Source organism: Myotis nattereri, assembly GCF_964212035.1.
Source record: "Myotis nattereri genome assembly, chromosome: 3".
NCBI classification, from domain to species: Eukaryota; Metazoa; Chordata; class Mammalia; order Chiroptera; family Vespertilionidae; genus Myotis; species Myotis nattereri.
In genome coordinates this window covers 124,503,354-124,528,009 of record NC_138077.1, presented here as the reverse complement: position 1 = coordinate 124,528,009, position 24,656 = coordinate 124,503,354, and the positions used below count along the sequence as shown (strand labels likewise).

General features: G+C 46.7%; 1 protein-coding gene across 1 annotated transcript in view; it reads right to left on the bottom strand.

Moving 5' to 3' along the window:
- CDYL (chromodomain Y like) overlaps positions 1–21,996 on the bottom strand; it is a 246,996-nt gene extending 225,000 nt beyond the window's left edge. Inside the window, exon 1 of the mRNA XM_081086223.1 lies at positions 21,615–21,996. Within this exon, the coding sequence (XP_080942349.1) occupies positions 21,615–21,638 (24 nt within the window). The 5' untranslated portion in view covers positions 21,639–21,996. The remainder of the gene's footprint in view (positions 1–21,614) is intronic.
- Between the last annotated feature and the right edge of the window lie 2,660 nt (positions 21,997–24,656).

Below are 24,656 nucleotides of genomic sequence, written 5' to 3'. Positions count from 1 at the left end.
CTATGTTCTGCTTAATGACCCCAAGTACAGTGACCAACCTATCATCTGTTAACTTATGCTACAAAGGGTTTAAGGTTTAAGAAACCCGTGTAACACTAGTTAGTCCTCATAGCAATAAAAATGAGTAGGACCCTAGCTGATTTGGCTCAGTGGATAGAGCATAGGCCTGTGGACGGAAGGGTTCCAGGTTCAATTCCGGTCAAGGGCACATTCCCAGGTCGCGGGCTCAATCCCCAGTAGGGAGCATGCAGGAAGCAGCCCATCAATGATTCTCATCATTGATGTTTCTATCTCTCTCTCCCTCTCCCATCCTCTCTGAAATCAGTAAAAGTATATTTTTAAAAAATGAGCCCTAGCTAGTTTGGCTCAGTGGATAGAGCATCAGTCTGTGGACTGAAGGGTCCCAGGTTCGATTTCAGTCAAAGGCATATGCCCGGGTTGCAGGATCAATCCCCAGCAGGGGGCATGCAGGAGGCAGCCGATCAATGATTCATCATTTATGTTTCCATCTCTGTCTCCCTCTCCTTTCCTCTCTCTGAAACCAATAAAAATATGTCTTAAGAAAATTAAAAGTCTTTTTTGGTTAAGGTATTAATACAGTCAGCCCTTCTTATGCGCAGGTTCACATTCACAAATTCAACCAACCACAGATTGAAAATGTTTTTTAAAAAGTTACATTGCTGTTGATGTGTACTATGTAGTTAGGTATCTACAGAGATTGCTGGTTGCATTTGTACTGAATATGTAAACTTCTTTCCTTGTCAATATTCCATAAACAATACAGTATAACAATTATTTACATAGCACTTACACTGTATCTTTATAATACTATATTATAACAGAGGATATGCACAGGTTACATGCAAATACTACACCATCTTCTATCTACACTAATAAAAGAGAAAAATGGTAATTGGTGTACGGCGATACCTTTTTCATTGGCTAATCAGGGCTATATGCAAATTAACTGCCAACTAAGATTGGCAGTTAACTGCCAACAAGATGGCGGCTAATTTGCATATGTAGGCACAATGCAGGGAGGCGAAAGGGAAAGCAGGAAGAGGAAGAAGCCCCCTGCCACTGACAGTGATCGGAAACCCAGGGGGGAGCTAAGAGCTGGGGGGCAGGGCAAAGGCGGCCCCCTGCCCCCCAGCCATGATCGGAGAATCAGGCGCCTTTGCCGCCCTGGCCAGTGATAGCAGGAAGTAGGGGTGGAGCCAGCGATGGGAGCTGGGCAAGGTCGAAGCTGGCAGTCCCAGGAGCTAGGGGTCCCTTGCCTGGGCCCAAAGCGAAGCCCACGATCGCGGCGCCCCCCGCTGCCACTGCAGGTCCCCGCTGCCCGGGCCGGACGCCTAGGCCAGAGGTGTCAGGCCTGAGCAGGGGCGGATCCTGCAACCGCGGGGAGCTGGGGGTCCCCTTCCCAGGAGGTCTCAGGCCTGGTCAAGGGGCCGATCCAGTGATTGGTGACCGGAGGGTGATGAGGGTCAACTCCTCTGGCTGAGGCATCAGGCCTGGGTGGGGGGCGGAGCCGGGGATTGGGGGGATATGATGGTCCCCTTGCACAGGCCTGAAGCCTGGGTCAGAGGCGTCAGGCTTGGGCGGGGGGTGGAGCAAGCGATCAGAGGGAGATGGGGGTCCCCTGCCCAGGCATGATTCCTGGGCCAGAGGCCTCAGGCCTGGGCGGAGGCCAGAGCCAGTGATCGGGGGAAGATGGGGGTGCCCTGTCCAAGCCTAACACCTCTGGTGGAGGCGTCAGGCCTGGGCAAGGGGCCGATCAGGCGATCGGAGGGTGATGGGGGTCAACGCCTGAGGGCTCCCAGTATGTGAGAGGGGGCAGGCTGGGCTGAGGGACACTCTCCCCCAACCCCCCCCCCCACCCACCCAGTGCAGGAATTTCGTGCACCGGGCCCCTAGTATATATATAAAACCCTCATACACAAATAGAACAAACAGTGGAATAACCGAACAACCAGTCGCTATGATGTGCACTGACCACAAGGAGGGTACACGCGGATTATGGCGGGCATTGGCCACAGTGGGATGGTGGAGCAGGTGAGCGGGGATGCCAGACCACCGCAGTGGCCAGTCACTGTCATCGGGGCAAGCCTCTGGTTGTTACTGAAAATTCTTTGCTCCTGTGTGCCACAGTTCCGCCCAGTGCTTGCACCCGCTGCCGGTGACAGCCCCACTCACACCCTCAGCCACCACCGGCACGGGTCCTGATTGCTCAGCACCGTCAGCGGGTGTAAGCAGCAGCTGCTGGCCCCAATCGCCCCTGAGGGCTTCTCCACCTCCCCCTGCTCCTGAGGGGCGGCAAGGATCAGGGCAGCATCCGCGTCTCACACCCGCTGATGGCACTGACCCCAATCACTCTGCGCTGTCAGCGGGACCGACACTGTAGGTGCGTGGCAGCGGCAGCGGTGGCAGGAGTGGGGCTGCCAGCAGACAGAAGACCAGGGGCCAGGGCAGGAGAGGCTGGGCAGGGGCGCGGAGGATGGGTCGAGACCTGCTCCTGTGCCACCCACAGCCTCGCAGCCCACAGCTCCTTTCAAAATGCACAAATTCATGTACTGTTCCCCTAGTCTAATATAAGGGACTTGAACATCCCTGAATTTTGGTTATCTGCAGGGTGTCCTGGAACCAATTCCCCATGAATACCCAGGAATGTATGTGTCTTAGAAAACAACATCTCCAACACCTTAAAGTAAATTCTAAAACCACAAAGTAAACCCTAACCCCTAAACTCTTGAGTTTTTATGTAGCATGCAAAAGGTCATCTACATATACTTAAATATAGTACTAAGTCAATTATTAATTATTAATTAAAGTTTATTTATAAGACTTGAAGCAATCTTCACTTTTAAATGGTTTAATCAGTAGTAATTATAAACTCTTTAAGAAATCTTTCAAAAACCACTTTTAACAAACATAAATCATAAGGATGTTTACTAAATAGCTTCTTGCCAACATACATCCAAAATAGATAATGAAGGAGAAAAGTAAATCTTTCTATATGTTTATTGCTACTTTGTATCATTATCAATGTCATACACATAATAAACAAGCAAAACCCTGACTGGGTGACCTGTCCTAAATTGATAATGATGGCCGAAACCGGTTTGGCTCAGTGGATAGAGCAGCCGTGGGCAAACTACGGCCCGCGGGCCGGATCCGGCCCATTTGAAATGAATAAAACTAAAAAAAAAAAAAGACCGTACCCTTTTATGTAATGATGTTTACTTTGAATTTATATTAGTTCACACAACACTCCATCTATGCTTTTGTTCTGGCCCTCCGGTCCAGTTTAAGAACCCATTGTGGCCCTCGAGTCAAAAAGTTTGCCCACCCCTGGGATAGAGCGTCGGCCTGCGGACTGAAGGGTCCCAGGTTCGATTCCGGTCAAGGGCATGTACCTGGGTTGCGGGCACATCCCCAGTGGGAGATGTGCAGGAGGCAGCTGATCGATGTTTCTCTCTCATCGATGTTTCTGACTATCTATCTCTCTCCCTTCCTCTCTGTAAAAAAAAAAAAAAAAAGAAAGAAAGAAAAAAAAAAAAGATAATGATGTACAGAAGGGAGAAATTCATTTTCTACTAAGGATAAAAGGAAAAGGAAAGAAGATGGAGCAAATAAAAAACTAGCTTATCTTAGTTTGAAAGTTTATTTTAGAAAGACATAATGATTCTATTACCTGATTTTTTCATAAACAGGAAACTAAACTTTCTAAATAGTTCAATTCCATATTCTATGATGAAGTGCAGCAGGGGGTAGGGCTCTAAAACAGGAGGTGGGTTGATAAGAATGACACAGAAAGCAAGTAGGTGGAAAAGACATCAACCCACTCAACTTCATTTCCCTTGACCCAGACTTAGAAAAGGCCAAAAATTAAGAAAGCTAGAGAAAACAAAAGAAATTTGCCAATAATTAATCCTACAACAATTTTCAGTGACAGGAGCTTCTGATATATACCTCCTCAAAACCTAATAAACTGCTGCACATGGCTCTTAAGCCATTTTTTCTACTAAGGTAGCTGCATTAGTTTGAATCACTAGAGATCCTGCCCACTGGGGTTGAGAGAGATGCTTGGAGCCGGGAGACTTGCCAGGGCTGAGGAACCAGAAATGTATCTGGTCCAGCAATAAAGCCTGGTGGATGTGCTGATTGTGAGCACTGCCAGATCTTGACCCCTGGATTTTTCTTTCCCTTTCCTGGGATAGAAGCACAACTGAAAAGCAAAAGAGCTTCTGAAGAAGCAGTACCAACTGCTTTGTTATTACTGTAACAAAAGTGAGAAGCATGCCTTAACTTCTGCTCAGCCCCCATGGAACTTCAGAGAACATAAGGGCTCAAGTTGACCTCATATCACCTGCAGAAGGAAGTTCCAACCCATTTAATGTAGGACATCACAGACATCCCTCCTCCCAAGGCAGCAGAGTAGAGAAAGTCAGCAGTGGTCCTAACAGGTGGCACTCCCTGTGAGGTCAGCAGATGATTCCAAAGAAACTCAGATCATACTTTTGAGTGGTGGGAAGTGCTGGTAAAGCACAGGAAGGGTGGGAATTTCCATCTTACTTTTAGCTCCCATCCCAATCACCCAGCAAAGTCAGGGGTGTGGGAATACAGCACGACAATCCAATCTTCCTTACACAGAGGAAAAACAAGAGTTGATGTCTTTACGTGCTTCTCAAACTCTTAAGGGAAGCACTCTTCTTTAAAGAGAGACCTGTTCCACTACAGAAAAAACTTTTAAAACAGATACCCAAACTCCAGGGCAGGTCCCTCTACTGCAACAGAATTCAGCCAAGACAAGAACCTAAGGTTTTCATTTTCCATTCAGTGGATTTAACTTGAATTTTTGGCCAATCCTCCCCCACTCCCCACCACATGGTTTTGGTCTTTTTCTCTCCCAGTCTTCTTCTTGACAAACATGGAAATGTGGCATTACTGTAAAGCTCCCCACTCATAATCACAATCTTTTTTCTGTTGATTTTTATCAGATTCCTGGGTAAGCAGAATGTGTCTGGTCTTAACATTTTATACACATCTCATTTCCACAATCTTTTAAGCTAATTCTACATAATCACTGCAACCTCATCATTTTTAAGCAGTCCCAAACAAGAGCTACTTAGAAAGAATTGTTTCCCCTAGGCCAAATACACTTTCACTTTCAGATAGGTATCTACCAATTTAATCAAGACATTCTCAAAAATTCACTTGTGCCGAAACCGGTTTGGCTCAGTGGATAGAGCGTCAGCCTGCGGACTGAAAGGTCCCGGGTTCGATTCCGGTCGAGGGCATGTGCCTTGGTTGCGGGCGCATCCCTGGTGGGGAGTGTGCAGGAGGCGGCTGGTCAATGTTTCTCGCTCATCGATGTTTCTGGCTCTCTATCTCTCTCCCTTCCTCTCTGTAAAAACTCAATAAAATATATTAAAAAAAAAAATTCACTTGCGAGCTGAAGCTAGTGGTACCAACTGATGATGGTATATAAAATAATTCTAGAGGAAATTTCACTCAAATGTATACTCCAAAAGAAGAGCACTACAAATCATTTTCTAGAACACACACACACACACACACACACACACACCTCAATCTTTAAAAGTAATAAAATAACTATCTATTTTTAAGCTCAGAAACTCATACATATATATCCTATCTAATAAAAGAGAAACATGGTAATTACCCATACCTCCGCTACCCTTCCCATTGGCTAATCAGGGTGATATGCAAATTAACTGTCAGCCAAGATGGCGGCCAGCAGCCAGGCAGCTTGAAGTGAACATGAGGCTTGCTTGCTTCAGTGACGGAAGAAACCAACATTCCCCGCCTGCCTTGCCGGCCTCTGAGCTTGCAGTTTGAAACATTGTTACAAATATAGAAGCTAAACAAAACCCCAGAAACCTGCTTTCAGCCAGCCAGGATCTCAGAGCTGGAGTTGAAACAGTGTTTCGATTATAGAACCCAAACAAACCAGATACCTGCTTTCAGCAGCCGGGGCCTAAGAGCTGGAGCCAAGCCTCAGAGCTAAAGCTGGCCCAGAATAAAAAAGAAAAAAAAGAGCAGTTGGGAGCTTCAGTCACCCGCCAGCCTGAAAACAGCCCTCAGCCCCTCACCCAGACTGGCCAGGCACCCCAGTGGGGACCCCCACCCTCAAGGGTGTGTGACCAGCCGCAAACAGCCATCATCCCCTCATCCAGGCTGGCCAGGCACCCCAGTGGGGACCCCCACCCTGATCCAGGACACCCTTCAGGGCAAACCAGCCGGCCCCCACCCGTGCACCACGCCTCTATCCTATATAGTAAAAGGGTAATATGCTTCCCAGCACCAGGATCAGCGGAGCCGTGAGGCCTCCCGGCACTAGGATCAGCGTGACAGGGGGCAGCACCCAAACCCCCTGACTGCCCTACGGCTCTGTGTGTGACAGGGGGCGGGGCCACAACCTCCCTGTCCACCCTGCTGCCCTGCTCTGTTCGTGACAGGGGAAAGCGCCCCAACCCCCTGATCAGCCCTGCTCTGTGCCTGATAGGGGGGAGTTCCCCAACCCCCTTATCGCCCTGCGGGTCTGTGTGTGACAGGGTGCGGCGCCCCAACCCCCTGATCGGCCCTGCTTTGTGTGTGACAGGGTGCGGCGCCCCAACTCCCCCCTCCCCCCAACTGGCCCTACCCTGAGCATGACTCAGGGTGGCATCACAACCTCCCAATCTGCCCTGCTCTGTACATGACAGGGGGCAGTGCCCCAACTCCCCAATCGGCCCTGCTCTGAGCCCAACCCGGGGCTGCACCGAGGAATTGGGCCTGCCCTCAGCCACCCAGGAGCAGGCCTAAGCCAGCAGGTCGTTATCTCCTGAGGGGTCCCAGACTGCGAGAGGGCACAGGCCGTGCTGAGGGACCCCCCTCCTTGCCGAGTGCACAAATTTTTGTGCACCAGGCCTCTAGTGTGTGTGTGTGTGTGTGTGTGTATGTATGTGTGTGTGTGTGTGTGTGTGTGTGTATATATATATATATATATATATATATATATATATATATGCCTAAGCGACTGATAGGACCAGACGGTAGCTATGATATACACTGACCACCAGGGGGCAGACACAACACAGGAGCTGGCCCCTGGTGGTCAGTGCACTCCCACAGCCAACCTCCCGTGGTCCCTCCCGAGAGCCGGCCGGCACCAATGGGGATTGGGTGAGACAGTCCCAATGAGCCTCGATCACCAGCCAGGCAGAGGAACCCCACCCATGCATGAATTCGTGCACTGGGCCTCTAGTCCTATTTAATAAATGCCTAATATGCAAATTGTCCACTCGGGCGATCATTCGACTGGGAGTTTAACTGGGAGACTGGGAGTTCAACCGCTCACTATGACGTGGGCTGACCACCAAAGGGCAGCACGGAACATGGCAGGTGTTGGCGATGCAGCGCTGGCAACGGGCAGCAGTGGAGGCACTGCAGGCCCCAGTGGGCCCCAATGAGAGCAGGACCATGGCAGGATGGTGGGACAGGTTAACAGGCGGCGCCAGGGCAAGGCAGATGCAAGCTGGGGCCCAATCACCCCGCAGACAGCAACCAGTGGCAGTGGCAGGGGGCAGGGCTGCCTCCCAGTTCCAAGGCACTGAGGGAGCCAGGCAGGGGACCTGGCCCCAATTGATCACCCTGCAGGCGGGATGGTGGAGCAAGTGAGGGGACAGCACCAGGCCAAGGCGGGGTGCCAGGCGGGGCTGTGGGGCTGCGAGGCTGGGGATGCAAGCTGGGGCCTGATCTCTGCAGGCCACCCCGAGGGATTCCTCTCATGCACAAATTCGTGCACCAGGACTCTAGTTTGTACATAAGAAGGAAGTTAGAGGACTAAGTCTGGGGACAACTTATGCCAACAGAGAGTTGGCTAAACTCCATTTAAGGTATCTGAAGTATAGGACAATAGAGGACTTCCTCTGTATTGCACAGATAAAAGCAAGGTAAGCAAAAGTAGGCAGTGCGACCCCTACTTCCCAGACCAGAGGCTTGGAACAAAGCAATAAGCAAGTACCAAATTTGGTCAGGAGTCAAAAAACAGGCTTAATGAAGCTTCGACTCAAAGGGACCTGGCAGAGGGATGAAAGTCAAGTTGGAGGTACCAGAACTGGACATCTAGATGAGCAAATTCAGCAGGGAGAGAGGAGCTGAAGGGCGAAGATGCCCTGAAAAACATAAAGTGTTCTAAGAGGGCTTTGGCCTAGCCCATGGGCAGGAAGGAGTTATGAAACAGACAGGCCCCCAAGCCAATAGGGAACTTACAAATGTTCCCATGACTGACTCCAAGGAACAGCAAAATTGCTCTTTTAAGTAGAGAAACATCTAGTACAATTTGCTTGAACATTCAGCAATAAGATGACTTTAGATAGAAATAAATATCTTTTGGAGAAAACCAAGATGGTGGCATAGGTAAACACCGGAGATTGCTGCTTAGCACAACCACTTCAAGAATACAACTAAAATACAGAACGGACATCTTCCAGAACCACAGGAAGGCTGGCTGAGTGAAAATTCTACAACTAGAAGGAAAGAGAAAAGTATATCGAGACTCAGAGGAGCTGCGGTGCGGAAGTAAAGTACAGAGGTACGGAGGCACATGCGGAGTGGGCTGGCAGCTGAGGACACAGTTGTCTTTTTCAATCAGGAGGGAGTCTCAAGCTCTGAGCTCCAGTTCGGGGCAAGTCTCTGGGGACCCAGACTCATACGGGAGAAACTGGACTGTCTGGCATTGGTCAGACCTCGAGGGCAGCTTTCTCTCAGAGGTGCTTGCAGGGATTTCCGGGACACTGAGAAACGGAGCCTCTGAGGGCAGCCATAGCTGCTTGCTCTGCCCTTTTGATCCTCTGGGACCCCCGTCCCACCCAAGCTGTGAGCTGGCTTTTGCATATAAAAGGCCTGGCCCTTTGCAATCTGAAAATTACCTAACAAACTTGCAGCTGGCCCAAGGCCCCACGGCAACTTGCATTGCTTCACAGCTGAGCTCCTGCTGGGTAGCCTAAGGGAGAGGCTAGATTAGCACCTCCTTAGAGATCCAGGAGCCAGTGTGCCCGGTGGTCAGAGTGGGACAATCCAGGTTGCAGCTTCTCGGATCAATAAAGGACACACTCACGGGGCAGACTCAATGAGCACCAAAGCCCCACTGAAGCAAGTCGTGCCCTGGAGGGGTGTTTCCAGCACAGAAGTTCTCCCACCATAGACACAGCTGATTCTCAGAGCCAGTTGGCCTGGAGGTCAATTCCTCTCAGTGATACCTACAATAATCAAGGCTTAACTACAACAAGACTGTGCACAAAGCCCACAAGGGGGTGCACCAAGAGTGTCTACCTCAGGTAATTGGGGAGGCTGAGCCACTGGGCCCTATAGGACACCTAGCACACAAAGCCACTCTATCAACACAGAGAAGCATAAAAAATGCGGAGACAAAGAAACAGGACACAAATGACAGAAATGGAGGAAAGCAAACTACTGGATATACAGTTCAAAACCACACTTCTAAGGTTTTTCAAGAACTTTATAGAAACCGCCAATAAATTTAGTAAGACCCTCAAAAAGTCGGGTGAGACCGACGATAAATGTACCGAGATCCTCAAGAATCTAGTGAGACCCTTGGGGTTATGAAAAAGGACCAACTAGAAATTAAGCATACACTGACTGAAATAAAGGATATTATGCAGAGTTCCAACAGCAGACTAGAGGATCGCAAGAATCAAGTCAAAGATTTGAAATACAAAGAAGCAAAAATCACCCAACCAGAAATACAAAAAGAAAAAAGAATCCAAAAATATGAAGGTAGTGTAAGGAGCCTCTGGGACAACTTCAAGCGTACCATCATCAGAATTATGGGGGTGCTAGAAGAAGACAGGGAGCAAGATATTGAAAACCTATTTGAAGAAATAATGACAGAAAACTTCCCCTACCTGGTGAAAGAAATAGACTTACAGGTCCAAGAAGCGCGGAGAACCCCAAACAAAAGGAATCCAAAGAGGACCACACCAAGACACATCATAATTAAAATGCCAAGAGCAAAAGATAAAGAGAGAATCTTAAAAACAGCAAGAGAAAGAAACTCAGTTACCTACAAGGGAGTACCCATACAACTGTCAGCTGATTTCTCAACAGAAACTTTGCAGGCCAGAAGGGAGTGGCAAGAAATATTCAAAGTGATGAATGCCAAGAACCTACAACCAAGATTACTTTACCCAGCAAAGCTATCATTCAGAACTGAAGGTCAGATAAAGAGCTTCACAGATACGGAAAAGCTAAAGGAGTTCATCACCACCAAGCCAGTATTATATGAAATGCTGAAAGGTATCCTTTAAGAAGAGGAAGAGGAAGAAAAAGGTAAAGATACAAATTATGAACAACAAATACACATGAACAAGTGAATCTAAAAATCAAGTGAATAAATAATCTGATGAACAGAATAAACTGGTGATTATAATAGAATCAGGGGCATAGAAAGGGAGTGGACTGACTATTCTCGGGGGGGAAAGGGGTGTGGGGGATGCAGGAAGAGACTGAACAAAAATCGTGCACCTATGGAGGAGTACAGTGGGGGGGGGGGGGTTAAGGGCGGAGGGTGGGGTGGGAACAGGGTGGAGGGGAGCTATGGGAGGAAAAAAGAGGAACAACTGTAATAATCTGAACAATAAAGCTTTAAATAAATAAATAAGTTTTTTTTAAGTTGAATGGTTACAGTTACTGAAACAGACCTAAAAAAATTTTTTTTGAGCCCGGCTGGATGTCACTCAGTGGCTGAGCTGAGGAGGTCACAGTTCGATTCCTGATCAGGACACATATCCCAAATGAGGGCTGGATTCCCAGTGGGGTGCATGCAGGAGCAGCCAATCAATAATTCTCTTTCATAATTGATGTTTCTATCTCTATCTCTCCCTTCCTCTCTGAAAGCAATAAAAATATATTTTTAAAAATTTTTGATTACTCAATTCAAGTATTCTCATTCTCACCAATACCAGTTAATATTTCCCTTACCTAGCATCATCATGGGAGATAACACAGTAAGTCCCTGTTCTTAAACCAGGTTACACATATATAGCAGGAGATGAAGGGCAGTACAAAGACACTAACTCAAGGTTCATCTTCTTAAAGCATCAACCCCCAAAAATTTATGGAGAAGAATTAGCTGGTAAGTACTTTTAAAACATTCAATAGCAAACCAAAAAATATTCACAAAGGCTTTAGATAACATGAGAATTCAGTAACAGGCCACGCGTACAATCCCCCTTCCCACCTCTATTTCCTAATTAGGACACTTACTCTCTTTCTTCCACTGTTAGAAACACTTAGGTGGAAACTTTGGAAAGCAGTATCATAAAAAAAAAATTAATTTTGTCACATGCCAAAACTTTTTGAAAACGATTTTTGATAGCTCTTTCCAACATGATCTTTTCTTTTTGTAAACATGCTCTTCAGATGCTCTATGAGGCTCAGAAGCCCCTGTAATCCATGACCCAGAGGTACAATTACCAGATCCCCTCTACAGCTCATCTCAAAAGCAAAGTTATTGTCTACTCACTGCCTTTGGCAACTCCATTTCCTTTACCAAATATCTGTTTCTAACACACTAAGGAAGCCAGTAAAATCCAAGCATATCATGCCTATATAATAAAGGTAAACAGTCTTCAAGAGAGACCCAGAATTGGTCAGTGTACAGAACAAGCCTTTTTTTTTTTTTTGGGGGGGGGGGTGTCTTTGTTCTCACATATTCTAAATAATCGAGGCTTCCAGATTGGTTACATGCTAACATAAGAAATGCTAGTGTATCCAACTCTGGCATGCCCTGAAATCCTAAACAGTAAAATACTGATGAAAAATTGGTACATTTTAACCAAAGATATTCATTATGTACAATGAACATTGTTGGACTTCATCAACAAATGCTAGGGAACTACCAACCTCTTGAAAACTTCACATGGCAGAGCTAATTATAAATGGAAATGAGGCAAAAAGTAAAGACATTTCCTAAATATATTGTGGCTAACTTCTCCAATTTGAGAATACTACTGTTAGACATCCATCCACACTTTTCACCAATAGCTAAATATAAATACTGTTACCAACGTTTCAAATACTCTTTCTAGGAACAGTTTTCCTCCAAATTATTTGTATCAAATTTAGAAATACTTTCCTCCAAGACATCACGTAGGGTTTTGTCAAACAAGAGCGCTAAGTACACAGTTCTCTACATAGCCTATCTAATAAAGAGGGAATATGCAAATTGACCATCACACCATCACAAAGATGGTGGCGCCCAGACCCCTCAGCCCCGCTGGTGTCCCCCAGTCCTTTCAGCCCCACCTGGGGGGGGGGGAGCGGTGGCAGGCATGCAGTGTGGCCGGACCCGCCCTCAGCCCCCCAGCTGCTTAGGGCCAGCCCGAGAAGCAAGCAAGCCTTGGATGGTAGCTGCCCAGCCAATGCCTGAGGCATAGGGAAGCATCAGATGGTGGCTGCCCAGCCGCCCAAGGCTCAGGTAACCAGGGCCGGCCGAGGCTTGCGCTGCCGGCAGTGGCAGCAGCAGAGGTGTGATGGGGGCGTCGCCTTCCTCTGATGGCCAGGTCACCTCCCACCCCTGAGGGCTCCTGTGAGAGGGGGCAGGCCAGGCTGAGAGAACGCCCCCTCCAGTGCATGAATTTTCATGCACCAGGCCTCTAGTATGATATAATTCCAAACACTGTAAATCCAGTCACTATAATTGTATCTCAGCTAAAAGTCAGGATTACTGACTGCTCACCACATTCATGTCCTCAGATAAGCACTGTGATAAACCCAAAAACAGACATGCAGCCAACCATTCCAGAAGAAAACATGATATTATTTAATACCTACAGAAAGCAATGCATAAGCAGTGCACAATAATTAATAGTACAAAACAAAAAGTAAATTAGTCACACAAAATTTGAAGGGGAGGATTCCTGCTAGTAGTGAACTCAAATAAGGTCCTGAATGAGGATTGACAGTGAGGCTGACAAGTAGTTGGGGATCCACCACTTACTGGAAAAATAGCAATGCAAAGGGGATGGGCTGCATAGATGTGGACCAAGTAAGCCAATAACTATGCTTCACTAGCTCTGACCAACTGAAGATATGCTTATACAAGGTGTGGCAAATGTAGACTTACAGTTGTTCATATTGAAAATATAAAATATTTAATAAATAATAATCCTATATCATAAAAGCCTAATATGCAAATTGTTCAACTGAGAGTTCGACTGGGAGTTTGACCGCTCGCTATGACATGCGCTGACCACCAGGGGGTGGTGCGGAACATGGCGGGCGTTGGTGACATGGCACTGGCAGTGGGCGGCAGTGGAGGTGCTGCCAGCCCCCACGATCCCTGACCAGAGCGGGACCACAGCAGGATGGTAGAGCAGGTAAGCAGACAGCGCCAGGCCAAGGTGGGTGCAAGCCGGGCCCCGCAGATGGCGGCCAGTGGCAGCGGCGGGGAACGGGGCCGTCACCCCGCTCCCAAGCACTGAGGGAGCCAGGCAGGAGACTCGGCCCCAATTAATCGTCCCGCAGACAGTGACCAGGGGCCAGCAGGCCACGATTGCCCAATCAGAGCGGGGCCCTAGGCTGGGCCAGTGAACTGGGGGTGGGTGGCAACAACCAACCTCCCATGGTGCCGGGGCAGGGGGCTGCGACCTCTCACCGATTTCCTGGGGACGGGGGGGGACAGGGACGGAGGTGCGGTGAGAATGCAGGATTTCTGCCTAGCTCCCTCTCATTTCCCCTGCTAACCTCCCCCGGGACACCAGGGCTCACACACCAGGGAAGCCTCCGTGCTCAGGTGCCGGGCGCCAACCTGCACCCGCACAACCTCTTCCGGGTGAGCCGAGCCACGGCCGCTGGGACCGCAGGGGCCCGTCAGGCTCCCCGTGGGTTCACTCAGGAGCTGGTCTGCGAGGCCGGCCGGGAGAGAGCGCACTGCCCGCCTGGCTTCCATGTGGTGCTGCTGGGCAGTCCAGAGGCCCATGCTGCGCCCTGGCCCTCAGTGTCTGGCCACGTTCACCGAATCTCCACTTGGGGCCTCAGGCACCATGACTCTGGCGGAGGGGGATGTGTGGGGGCCCAGGGGCCCAGGCGCTGCCCAGGGCCCAGAGGTCAGCTAGGACCTGCCTTTCCACTCCAGACACTTGTGCTTCAATCGTCGGCCAGGCCTAGGGACCACACCCATGCACAAATTTCATGCACTGGGCCTCTAGTACAAGATAAACTGTGTTTGGCATACTCACAATCCCATATACCAAAATAGGCAAAACAAAGATGTTGAACACTTTGCCTCAGAAGCATTCGTTTTTTAACTATTAAAACCATTTCCATAAACAGTTCCCTTAAAATCTAGTTTATACTTTATTTTCATTTTCAACATCTTTAGGTAAATCTCAAGTGTTGACTCAAACCTTCAATCCCTATGTTCATGGTACCACAGATTCCAAATCAATGAGGTTGCTATGAATTCTGGCAAAAAAAAAAGCAAACATGTTCCAAAGGGGACTCTTACTACAAAATAACTAGATCTTCAATAGAATATAATTCTTAATACTTTAGTGAGCTTCCAAGAAGCAAGGAAAATATCTAAGTGTCCTAGTAACTCCCCCAACACAACCATAAATAATGATTCAATCATAAAAGCAGACAAACATCAAAGATGAAGAAAGCAATCCATAGATTGGGATGGGGGGTGGAAGGGGTGAAATATTTAAAAGTAAAAATATATTTGTTGAAATTAAAAATTCAATGGGTGAGCTAAATAGAAGATTAGACACAGCTCATTAGTAAACCAGAAGTTAGGTCCAAAGAAAGACCCAGAATGCGAACAAAACAAAAACAAGGAGATGGAAATGAGAGGGTAAGAAACAGATGACAGAATAAGAAGATCTAATAAATGACAACTTGGAATTTCCAGAAGTCCATAAAAGAGCAACAGTATATGATAAAATGGCCAATAATTTTTCAGCACTAATTAGGTACAAATCCACTAAAGAAACACAAGATATACCAAACTCATTAATAAAATCACAATGCCCACACCTGAAACCTATGTGATCATATTAACTAATGTCACCCCAATACATTTAACTAAAAAAAGGAGGGGAAATACAATGTCCACAAATGTAAAACTAGAGAACACCAAAGCCAAAGTGAGAATCTCAAAAGAAACCAGAGAAAGAAGACAGATCTCTGGCAAATTAACTAATCCTTGGCAAATTGACAATAACCTCCCCAAGAATACTGGGGAAGCCAGAAGACAATGGAGTAATATCTTCAGAATGCTATAAGAAATAACCAATTAGCTGGTTTTATTTGGAATCAATTCTATCTTTCAAAAATAAGGCCAAAATATATTTCCAGATAATAAAAAAAAACTAGCGACTTTTTCAGATATAACCCTCATTAAAGAAATCTCTAAAAGGATATGCTCGAGAAAGGAGGGAAAAATCATCCCAAAAGAAAGTTCAGTAGTATGACTAATGCTCAAACAAACTAGTAAAGATATAGGTAAAGCTAAACAAATATTGTCTGCATGGAATAATATTCTATTTCATGAGGTATTTTTTATTCATGGACAATAATAAACATTGGAAGATAATAGCATGTAAGTTTATGGTGGATCAGAGTTAAAGGATTTTAAGGTCCTTTTATTGTCAGAAGTAGACCTCAAATAATAATTAACTTTAGACATTATGCATGTACAACTTCAAGAATAGCCGCTGAAAGATTGGAAAGAGCATACAACTTCCAAACCAAAATCAGTGAGGTTTTAATATGGTTTTACTGTAGGATCTGGCTGGAGCAGAGCTGAGTTTGGCAAAAAAAAAAAAAAAGTCAAAGTCTAGCTCAGAGATGTCAAGAACAATTCTAATATTTATTTGGGGTCACAGGTTCCTTTGAAAAACTGTTAGTCCTCTCCCCCAGAAAAATGCTCATATGTACTTGTACAAATTTTCAAAGAAACACAAAAGACCTTTCCCAGATTTCCCAGAGAAAAAGAATCCCCAAGGCCTTGGCCAACTTAGAAAGCTGAAGAGAGTTAAGTTTATGTGGGAAACAGTAAAGTTAGAAGTTCTCCCTATCCTAGAGTTAAAACCTCATATGAAATGTAAAAGGAACAGCACAGGGCATAATGTTTCAGAAAGGAGGAACCTGGAGGTAAGGAATCAAGAATGGAGTCATTCCTATAATTCAGGCTTTCATTAAAATGTAATTCAACAATTACGCAACTATAGCAGTATCTGAACTGTGGAAAATAATGGCTAGAAATAAAATCCTAGTTTTAAAGATTGTAAACACCAATCTTACAATCTGGTGGGCAAGTATGCCATACACAATGAAAGAAAACAGAAATTGCAACAGTTAACTACCTAGTGTTTTATTTGCTTGATTTGTTTAGAAAGAGGAAGGGAGAGAGAAAGAAACATCCATGTAAGAGAAAAACATCACTGGTTGCCTCCCCGCACGAACCCTGACTGGGGAATCAAACTCGCAACCTGGGTATGTGCCCTTACGGGACTTGAACACACCATTTTCTGGTATTACAAGATTACGCTCCAACCAACTGAGCCATAACAGGCAGGGCTACCTAGTGTTTTTAATACTCCCTTCCTGGAGTGACTCAATTAATAACCGACAATAATTAAAGGACCTACAAAAAGGATTAGTCTGGTGCACCTAAAGCGCCTCTTCTGCAAAGGCAGATCCCAATACCTCCTGACCTCAACTTGGAGCCTCAGTGTCAGAAATACAGACCATTGCAATCCAGAGGCTCCTAAATCTACCTGCATTCCAGAAAGAAGCTTATGGAACATAGATTCCTGTCTCCATCCAAACATTGAAAACTACGATCTCATGGTCTGACCCAAAGAATCTGTATTTTAAAAGTATCCCAGATAGCACTGTTATATCTGCAAACACACACAATATAAAACTATTACTCCATATTCACTGAAATTTAACTCATATTGGCTTTGTGCATCATTGATATTCAAAACTGTAAATCAAAATGCTGCAAATAAAGTATTTCCTATATACCATGAAAATATATTCAGTGGTTAAAATCATTATAGAGCATATGGAAAAATTCAATGATTCTTAGATATCACAGCAAGAACAAAAAAAGACTTACCATTTTAGAATACAAGAATTAAAAGCAAATTCAAAGGAAAAGCACAGGAGATGTGTTTAGGCAAATGAATAAATATTCTCAATAGTTCACATTTAAGATAGTGTGTTAATTTTCTTTCTTTTATATATATACTAGAGGCCTGATGCACAAAATTCATGCAAGAGTAGGTCTTCCTTCCTCCAGCTGCCAGCACCAGCTTCCCTCCAGCACCTGGGACCCAGGCTTCCCTCACAGCCTGGCTTTGTCCAGTCTAATAAGCGTATTACGCTTTTATTATTATAGATAGGTATACATCATAGAGGAAGGGAGTGGGAGACAGAGAAACACCAATGATGAGAGAGAACCATTGATCGGCTGCTTCCTGCATGGCCTCCACTGAGCCTGCAACCTGGGCATGTCCTTCAATCAGAATCAAACTGTGACTGCCTGGTGCATAGGACAACACTCAACCGCTGAGCCACACTGGCTGGGCTAAGATAGTGTGTTAACTTTCAAAATACACACACATTTGCCTTTACTGCACCTCAATCAATTTCAGAAGCCAAATAACTCTCCTCCTTTTCTAATTTTGGCCATCTCAATCTTTTAAGAGCTAGCTTACACCACACACAACAGATGCTGGTTTATCTTAACCAACATCATAGGTCTCCTGATCTTTGTCACTTTCATTTGAACTACACATGCAGATTTTATTTATAATTGTGCTTTTTGTCAATGTATATAAAAGGAGCAATCTTATCCCAAACTTAGGAGGTTCAAAAGACTTCCCTTTCCCCCAAATCCTGATTATTTTTCCACACTAATCAGCTTTAAGAGAATTTTTAAATAAGGCAGGTATAATTTCATTCTTAAAAGGTTATTTCCATTTTTGATTGACTGAAACATTCATGTGTTGGATAAATGTTTTCTCAAAAGGCCAAGACTAGATCACTGAGATTGTCCTGAAATTTAAATTAGCTATTATAATAGTTCTCAAGGAAAACCCCACAACCACTGAGAAAAAAGGAATTAAGGTACACAATAAAGAGAACGCTTCTTCATGTTATAAAGGGTCAACTCCTTATTTGGTCCACATATTGAAGGAAAGAGTGCAACTCAGAACTTCTGGCTCTAAATCTAGAGCTGGGCTTGGAGCAGAAAGTCTTTATATACTCCACACTTCACCCTCCATATGTCCCAACCCCAGAGTAAACCTGAGCTCCAGAACAGATCATCTAAAGCAGAAGTCAGACTAAGACATGGAGGCCAAATCTAGTCCATTGCCTGTTTCTGTAGAACCCATGCACTTAGAATGTTTACATTTTTAAATTATTTTTTAAAAGAATATTTCATGACATGTAAAAATTACATGAAATTCGAATTTTACTGTCCATTAAGTTTTATTGGAACACAGTGCTCATCCATTTAGGTGTTGTTTCTACTTGCTGAGTAGTTAAAACAAAGACTGCCTGGCCTGCAAGGTTTAAAACATTAACTATCTGGCCCTTTACATAACATTTGTGGACCCCAGAACTAAAGGATGCTTGTCTTTTTGTGAAAGCTACTTAAGTTCTTAACATGAGTCAGTCAAAACTCTACCTTCCCTAATCCTAGCTGCTGGTGATACAGGAAATAAATTTACTGTATCCTTCAACTAACAGTAGCTCTTCCAATTTTGGAAGGCTGATGGCTGATGTTGCACCCTATCTTATCTAGGTCTGATCCCTTATTTTTTATTCAAAAAGCATAATTACAATTACCATTAAATTACAATAACCTTTACTAAGAATCTATTACCATATACCAGGCACCATTCTAAGTGTTAGAGATCTCATTTCTTTTTAGGTGAGAAGACGGAGGCTTGGCAATCAGGTAACTAACTTGCCCAAGTTCACATAGCTACTGCAGATCTGTTCTTACCATACCCCATCACCTGAAAAAGCAAGACTTTGAACTTCCTCTTTTGTCTCAATATATTCCTCTAGAATGGTGGAGTCTGAGGCCAAATGTGAAACTTCTATTCGATTTAGGCAAAATTGGACAAAACTAGGCAAATAATGTCCCATGACTGGATACTCAAGTACCTTGTGCTCTCCCCAGCCTTGTCAAACAGCTTGTCAGCCTGTAGTGTTCATTTACAACTGCATATCAGTTCTGCCTCACAAATAATACTGCCTTGATTTAAAAATATACAATTCTATCTTCAGAAAACAAAAACCAGGACTCAGGGATGCATGTTACATCAGTTAAAATAATAACCATCACTTACTGAGTATTTCCTATGGGAACTGTGGGGCATGCTTTACATATTTTTTTCATTTAAACTTCACAGCTCTGGGAGATAAACATGGATTCCAATTTTACAGATGAGGAAACTAAACCTTCAAGGTTAATTTACCCAACGTGACAGGGTTGGGCTTCAGTCACTATGTTCTGACTCCAAATCCAGGCTCTCAACCACTACGCTGAACTTTCAAATATCAACTTCCAATCATAATATGGTAAGTGTTGCCTACAAGTAAAGGAAAACTTACAAAATGTACCATGAAAAGATACTGCCCACCATATTACTTACTTTGACCTCAACTATACTCCTATAACTTTTCAAAACTAAAACAAAACCCAGAATCAAAAATTCAATTGTACAGGTATATCATTCCTTTGCAATGCACTTATTTCTTCCCCAATAGATGTTTTTTGAGGGTATAAACCATTCTCATACCCCTGTTCCTATGAAACCTTCGTGACTGGCATTTAATAAACATGCTGAGTGAACAGAAACTGTACAAATTTTACTTATAAATGAATTCTGCCAGAAAAGTAGTGAGTAGAAGATATACAGAAGCAGCAAAGAAAAAACGAAATGTAATTCCTTATACACTCGTGGTAAATGTATTGTTTTCAGGATCGTTTTTATACACATAAGATACAACTTATGTATAAGGTGCCACCTTCATCCAAACACTAATGGAATGAGCTAGGTGTACATTTATAATCACAAAATGAAGAATACTCAGGCTAAACTATTAAAGAATAATCTAATGGAGAAACCAAAACCCCTCACATCCTCATACTGTGTACTTTCCCAACTTATGTCTTAACCTGGAAGATCATCTGCATCTTAGCCTCTAATTCTAGAATTTCCCCACACACAACACTTTCTTTCCTGGAAGGGACGCTTGAGACGAGGAGTGTTTTTTCCCTTTACATACCCACATGATCCAAGATAGTCTCTTGCATACAGTAGGGCATTGCTACTGTATAAAGTGGTTGAACAGAATGGAACATTTTCAGGTGCCAGCTAAGGTACACTGACCATATACAATTTAAGGGGAGGCAACAACCTCACCATTAATTCTACAGAAGGCAGTCCCCTCCTAAAAACTTTTGCACACTTGCTTTAAAAACAAAAAACAAAAAGTTGTTAGAAGGCTATCACTGTTGGCAACAGAGCTCCATTCTGTGACATTATATGCCCACAAGAGAAGACACCTCAGAGGGTGTCTTATTAAGACCTGGTACTTATTAAGGGTTGGTTCACAAGGGCCAAGGGGCTCTACTTGTTAGAGACGCTGACTTAAGTCCCTACACATTCAGGTCCCTAACACATCACAAAGGTGAATACAGAGAGTTCCAGAAGTTTTAAGTCTCTTATGAATATATGTTTACAAATATTTACGAAACTGAAGACATTTATCCAAAGGAACAGAAAGTCTTCTAAGCTTCTGTACTCCCAGGAAGTCTGCTTTGAAGTACGTCAAGAAGTTACATCGAGGTATACAAAGTATGTCTGAAGATCCAAACTGATAACTCCAAAACTTGTAGTTGAAGCTGACAAAACTGCCCAGAACTAAAGAGTTCTGATTGTGCCCTTTCTTACTTTCAACGCTGCGACGCAAATGAATGATGGTATATCAGCGTTAAATTTAAATTTCCTGACTCTGGCCACAATGCTAACCTAATTAAAGCATGTGGTCAACGTTTAGCATTTTCGGTGCGATATTTTGCATCGCTTTGCCTAGCAGCAGAGTTGAGAGACAGTGGCACGCTTCCCCGTGCCCCCCACAGCCAGAGGCAAAACCCCTCTCCAAGATGCTTTATTAAAGGGGCAGGAAAAACACCCCCGCACCCCTTCCAGCTCCCACCAGGCGGTGACGGGGGCTCCACACCAATCACCCTCGCCAAGAACTTTGGGCTCAGTCTGAGCAAGTCACTCGAACACGCGCTACTTCCCCACGGCCAGGACCCCCCACCCCCAGGAGCCTGACAACTCCCGGGAGGCCCCCCCACGCCCGACGCGTGGCTCCAACTCCCCTCGCACACATTTCCCGTCCAGCAAACTGCTGCCGGGGGGAGGGGGCAGGCAACGAGGTGGGCACCGGTGGCAGAGCCGGCCGTCGGAGTGGACGCGGCCGGGCAGGGGCGGCGCGGGGTGGCGGGCGAGAGCGGCCCGAGGGTCCGGGAGGGGGAGGGGAGATACCTCGTACAGCTCCTCGGAAGCCATGGTGGGCAGTGGAGTTGCGGGCAGGCGGGAGGGGCAGGGTTGGGGCGAGGCGCCGCCGCCTGGCGGCCGACACTTTGTTTCAGTTGGGTCCCTGCGTGGCCTGCGCTTCCTGCTCCGCTCGGCGCCGGTGCCCCGGAGGCGCCTCTCACACTCACGGCCGGTGCGGGCCGGCGGCCGCGGCGGGGTTGTGCGCAGGAGCAGCTGCGCAACGCGCCCTCGCGCCCCGCGCTCACTCCCCGGCAGGCCGGCTGGGGCTCGGGCTCATCGCGCCCGCCGCGGGGCCGGGCCGGGCTGGGGCAGGCGCAGCGGCGGTACGCGGCGGCGCGGCTGGCTGCCTGGCTCCGTGGCTCCCCCTCTCCGGTATAGTGCAAAAATCTTCCTACTTGCGACCAAAAAAAAAAAAAAAAAAAAAAAAAAAAACCTGCCCCGGCTACTGGGCATGCTCAGTGCGGTCGCTGGGCCGGCGGAGCCGCACTCCCGCGCTCCGGGTTTTCAGACCGCCCTCGCGGGAGAGGCGGGGAAGCCGGCGGGGCGGGGCGCCTGAGGGGAGCAGTGGGCTCCGCTCCCGGCTGAGGTGGGCGGGTGGGCTGGAGGAGCCAGCCGGCAGGAAGGGGTGTGGCCTGGGCCGGTGGGCGGGGCCGTGGCAAGACGTGGGCGGTGCCGCCAGGGCGGTGGGCGGGGCTCTGACTTGCCCAAGTCCCCTCGCGGAGGTCGGACCGGCCAGGGCGCCGCCCACCCGGCCACCTCGACGTGGGTGCCGGGTGCCAGGCCCCGTGCCCACGGGGGCTGGCATCTGCGGGCCCGAAGTTGAGAGGGGCCCGTGGGGTCGAGGCGCTGTCGTCTGGAGCCCACCGCTCCGACGGCAGCGGCCGGGCGACCAATGCTTGGCTTCCCTCCTGGGAGGCGCAGAGCTCCCGCCTACGCGCGCCCTCCAGATCGCCCGTCGGGGACCGGGCCCGCCCGCAATTGACAGGCCTCGTGGCCAGGTGAAGCCCCCCCACCCTAGCACGTGTCTGCCTTCCTCGCGGCAGCCGCCAAGACGCGGAGCCCGGACCACGTGCCCCGCCGAGTTGCCCGGCACACTCCGGGCACGCTCGCTCAGCGACCGGCCGGAGGCGGGAGCCTGGCGCGGGGCGAGGCGCGGGCGCGGCTGCATCCACCCTGCCCTCCGTCCTCCCCACTCCAGGCCTCCCGGTTCCTCTCGCAGCTTCCACCGCCTCCAAAGAGGAGAGGTCGGAATCTGGACTCCAGGGAGGTCTGGGTTCTAAAGGATGGAAACTGTCGATGGTGGTTCCCTTTTGGGGAAAAAGGTCGGTGTGTACACGACAGGCTCTCTATCAGAACAGCGATGAGCAGGCCCTTCCTCGTGGGGGCGGCCCGCGAGGCCAGCCTCCAGGGCACACCTGGCGGGAGACTGGACGTTACCCTGTCCGTGCGGAGTGAGGAAGGGGCTTCCTGGCCCGACTCTCCCTAACAGCAACTCCAAAGCGTCCTGCTGAATGCCGCGGAGCTTCCCGGGGCAGTGCAGAGACGGTTCCCATCCGCTCCTACCCCTACACCTGGAAACCACCATCATCAAATCCTACATTCCCCCCAGTGCATCCTCTCCTGCCACCCGGTTCCTGGTGCTCTACCTAGCTGCAGTTCCTAACCGACCTACTGGTCACCAGGCTCCTCCACCAGCTTTCTTCCTAAAACCTCACTCGATAGTGCCCCCAAAATACAGTTGAATTACAAGGCTTCCCACAACCCCGCTGACTTTCTGCCCTCCTCACGCCCACGAACGATCACAACACTTGTTCTTTAGTCACTTCAAGTCGAATCACCATTTTCTTCATGCCGGTGCCTCTACCTGCAATTCCTTGGAATGCCAACTTTCAACCTTAAACTCTAGCTCCGACGTCACCTCAAAAAAAAAAGTCTCCTCTGACTTCCAGGGCAAAATGAGCTACTCCCTCTCCAGCGGCTCCTGAGCACTCAGGCTGCTTCACTGCAGCACTTACCTCTGTGTTTTAGCTCTTTTGTCCACTCTTCTCTCCCACGTCCATTTCAAGACTATGACTTCACAGATCTCATCTTCACAGTTGACTCTCCAGTCCTGGCATCATTCTCTACATACAAAGTAAGTTCTTGTTCAATAAGTTGGAATTCCAGTGCTCTGAATAAAGTCTGCTACGCACACATCCAATTCCCGTTATCAAATGCTCTTACAACAGAACAACAGAATTACAAAGTCCCCACCACTTTTGTCGAGGCTCTTTCAAGACCTGCCTCTTTTCCTGATGGCCCAGCCAATTCCCTCCTCTTGATTTCATTATTTGCTGCATTTGGTAATTGTCTCTCCACACACAAATTCACTAACGTAAGTTGTAAGCTCCTAGAAGGCAAGGACTATGACTTTATCAGCCAAGTCTCAAAACAGCGCACTCTACTCAAAAATAAAGTGCAGAGATGGTTTTTAAAAAATTACACAAGCGTAATAAAATATTTAAAAAAGGGATCCTCAAAAAAAGAGGGGGATCTTCAATCTAAAATGGACAGACACATCTCACATATAAACCTATATACAAGGATAGACTGATATAAATATAAAAACAAACATGTATTATTTTTCTCATGGCCACCAAAAGCATAGAATTTAAGCATCCACAAGTTGCTCCACTATGTGCTTAATGGACTGTAATGTTAAATATATAATCTCTAAAATCTCCAATACTACCATTGTTACCAAGGGAGGAAGAAACAAGGGTAGAAAGATCCCCACAATAACAATACTTGTTAAGCTAGTACATTTGAGATAGATACTATCCTCGGGTAAGTTGACCTTTCCCATTGTGGAAAAAAAAAAAAAAAGGAGTGAGGGAGGGAATTACAGCCTAAAAAAGTTAATTCCAAAAAAATCAATTTACATGGACCTTTAATCCTGATGCTTATTTATGATGCTATGATTATTCCTCAACATTAAAAGAGTGTATACACAGGGTAGAGGTCACTTCCATAACAAAGCAGAAGTAAAGT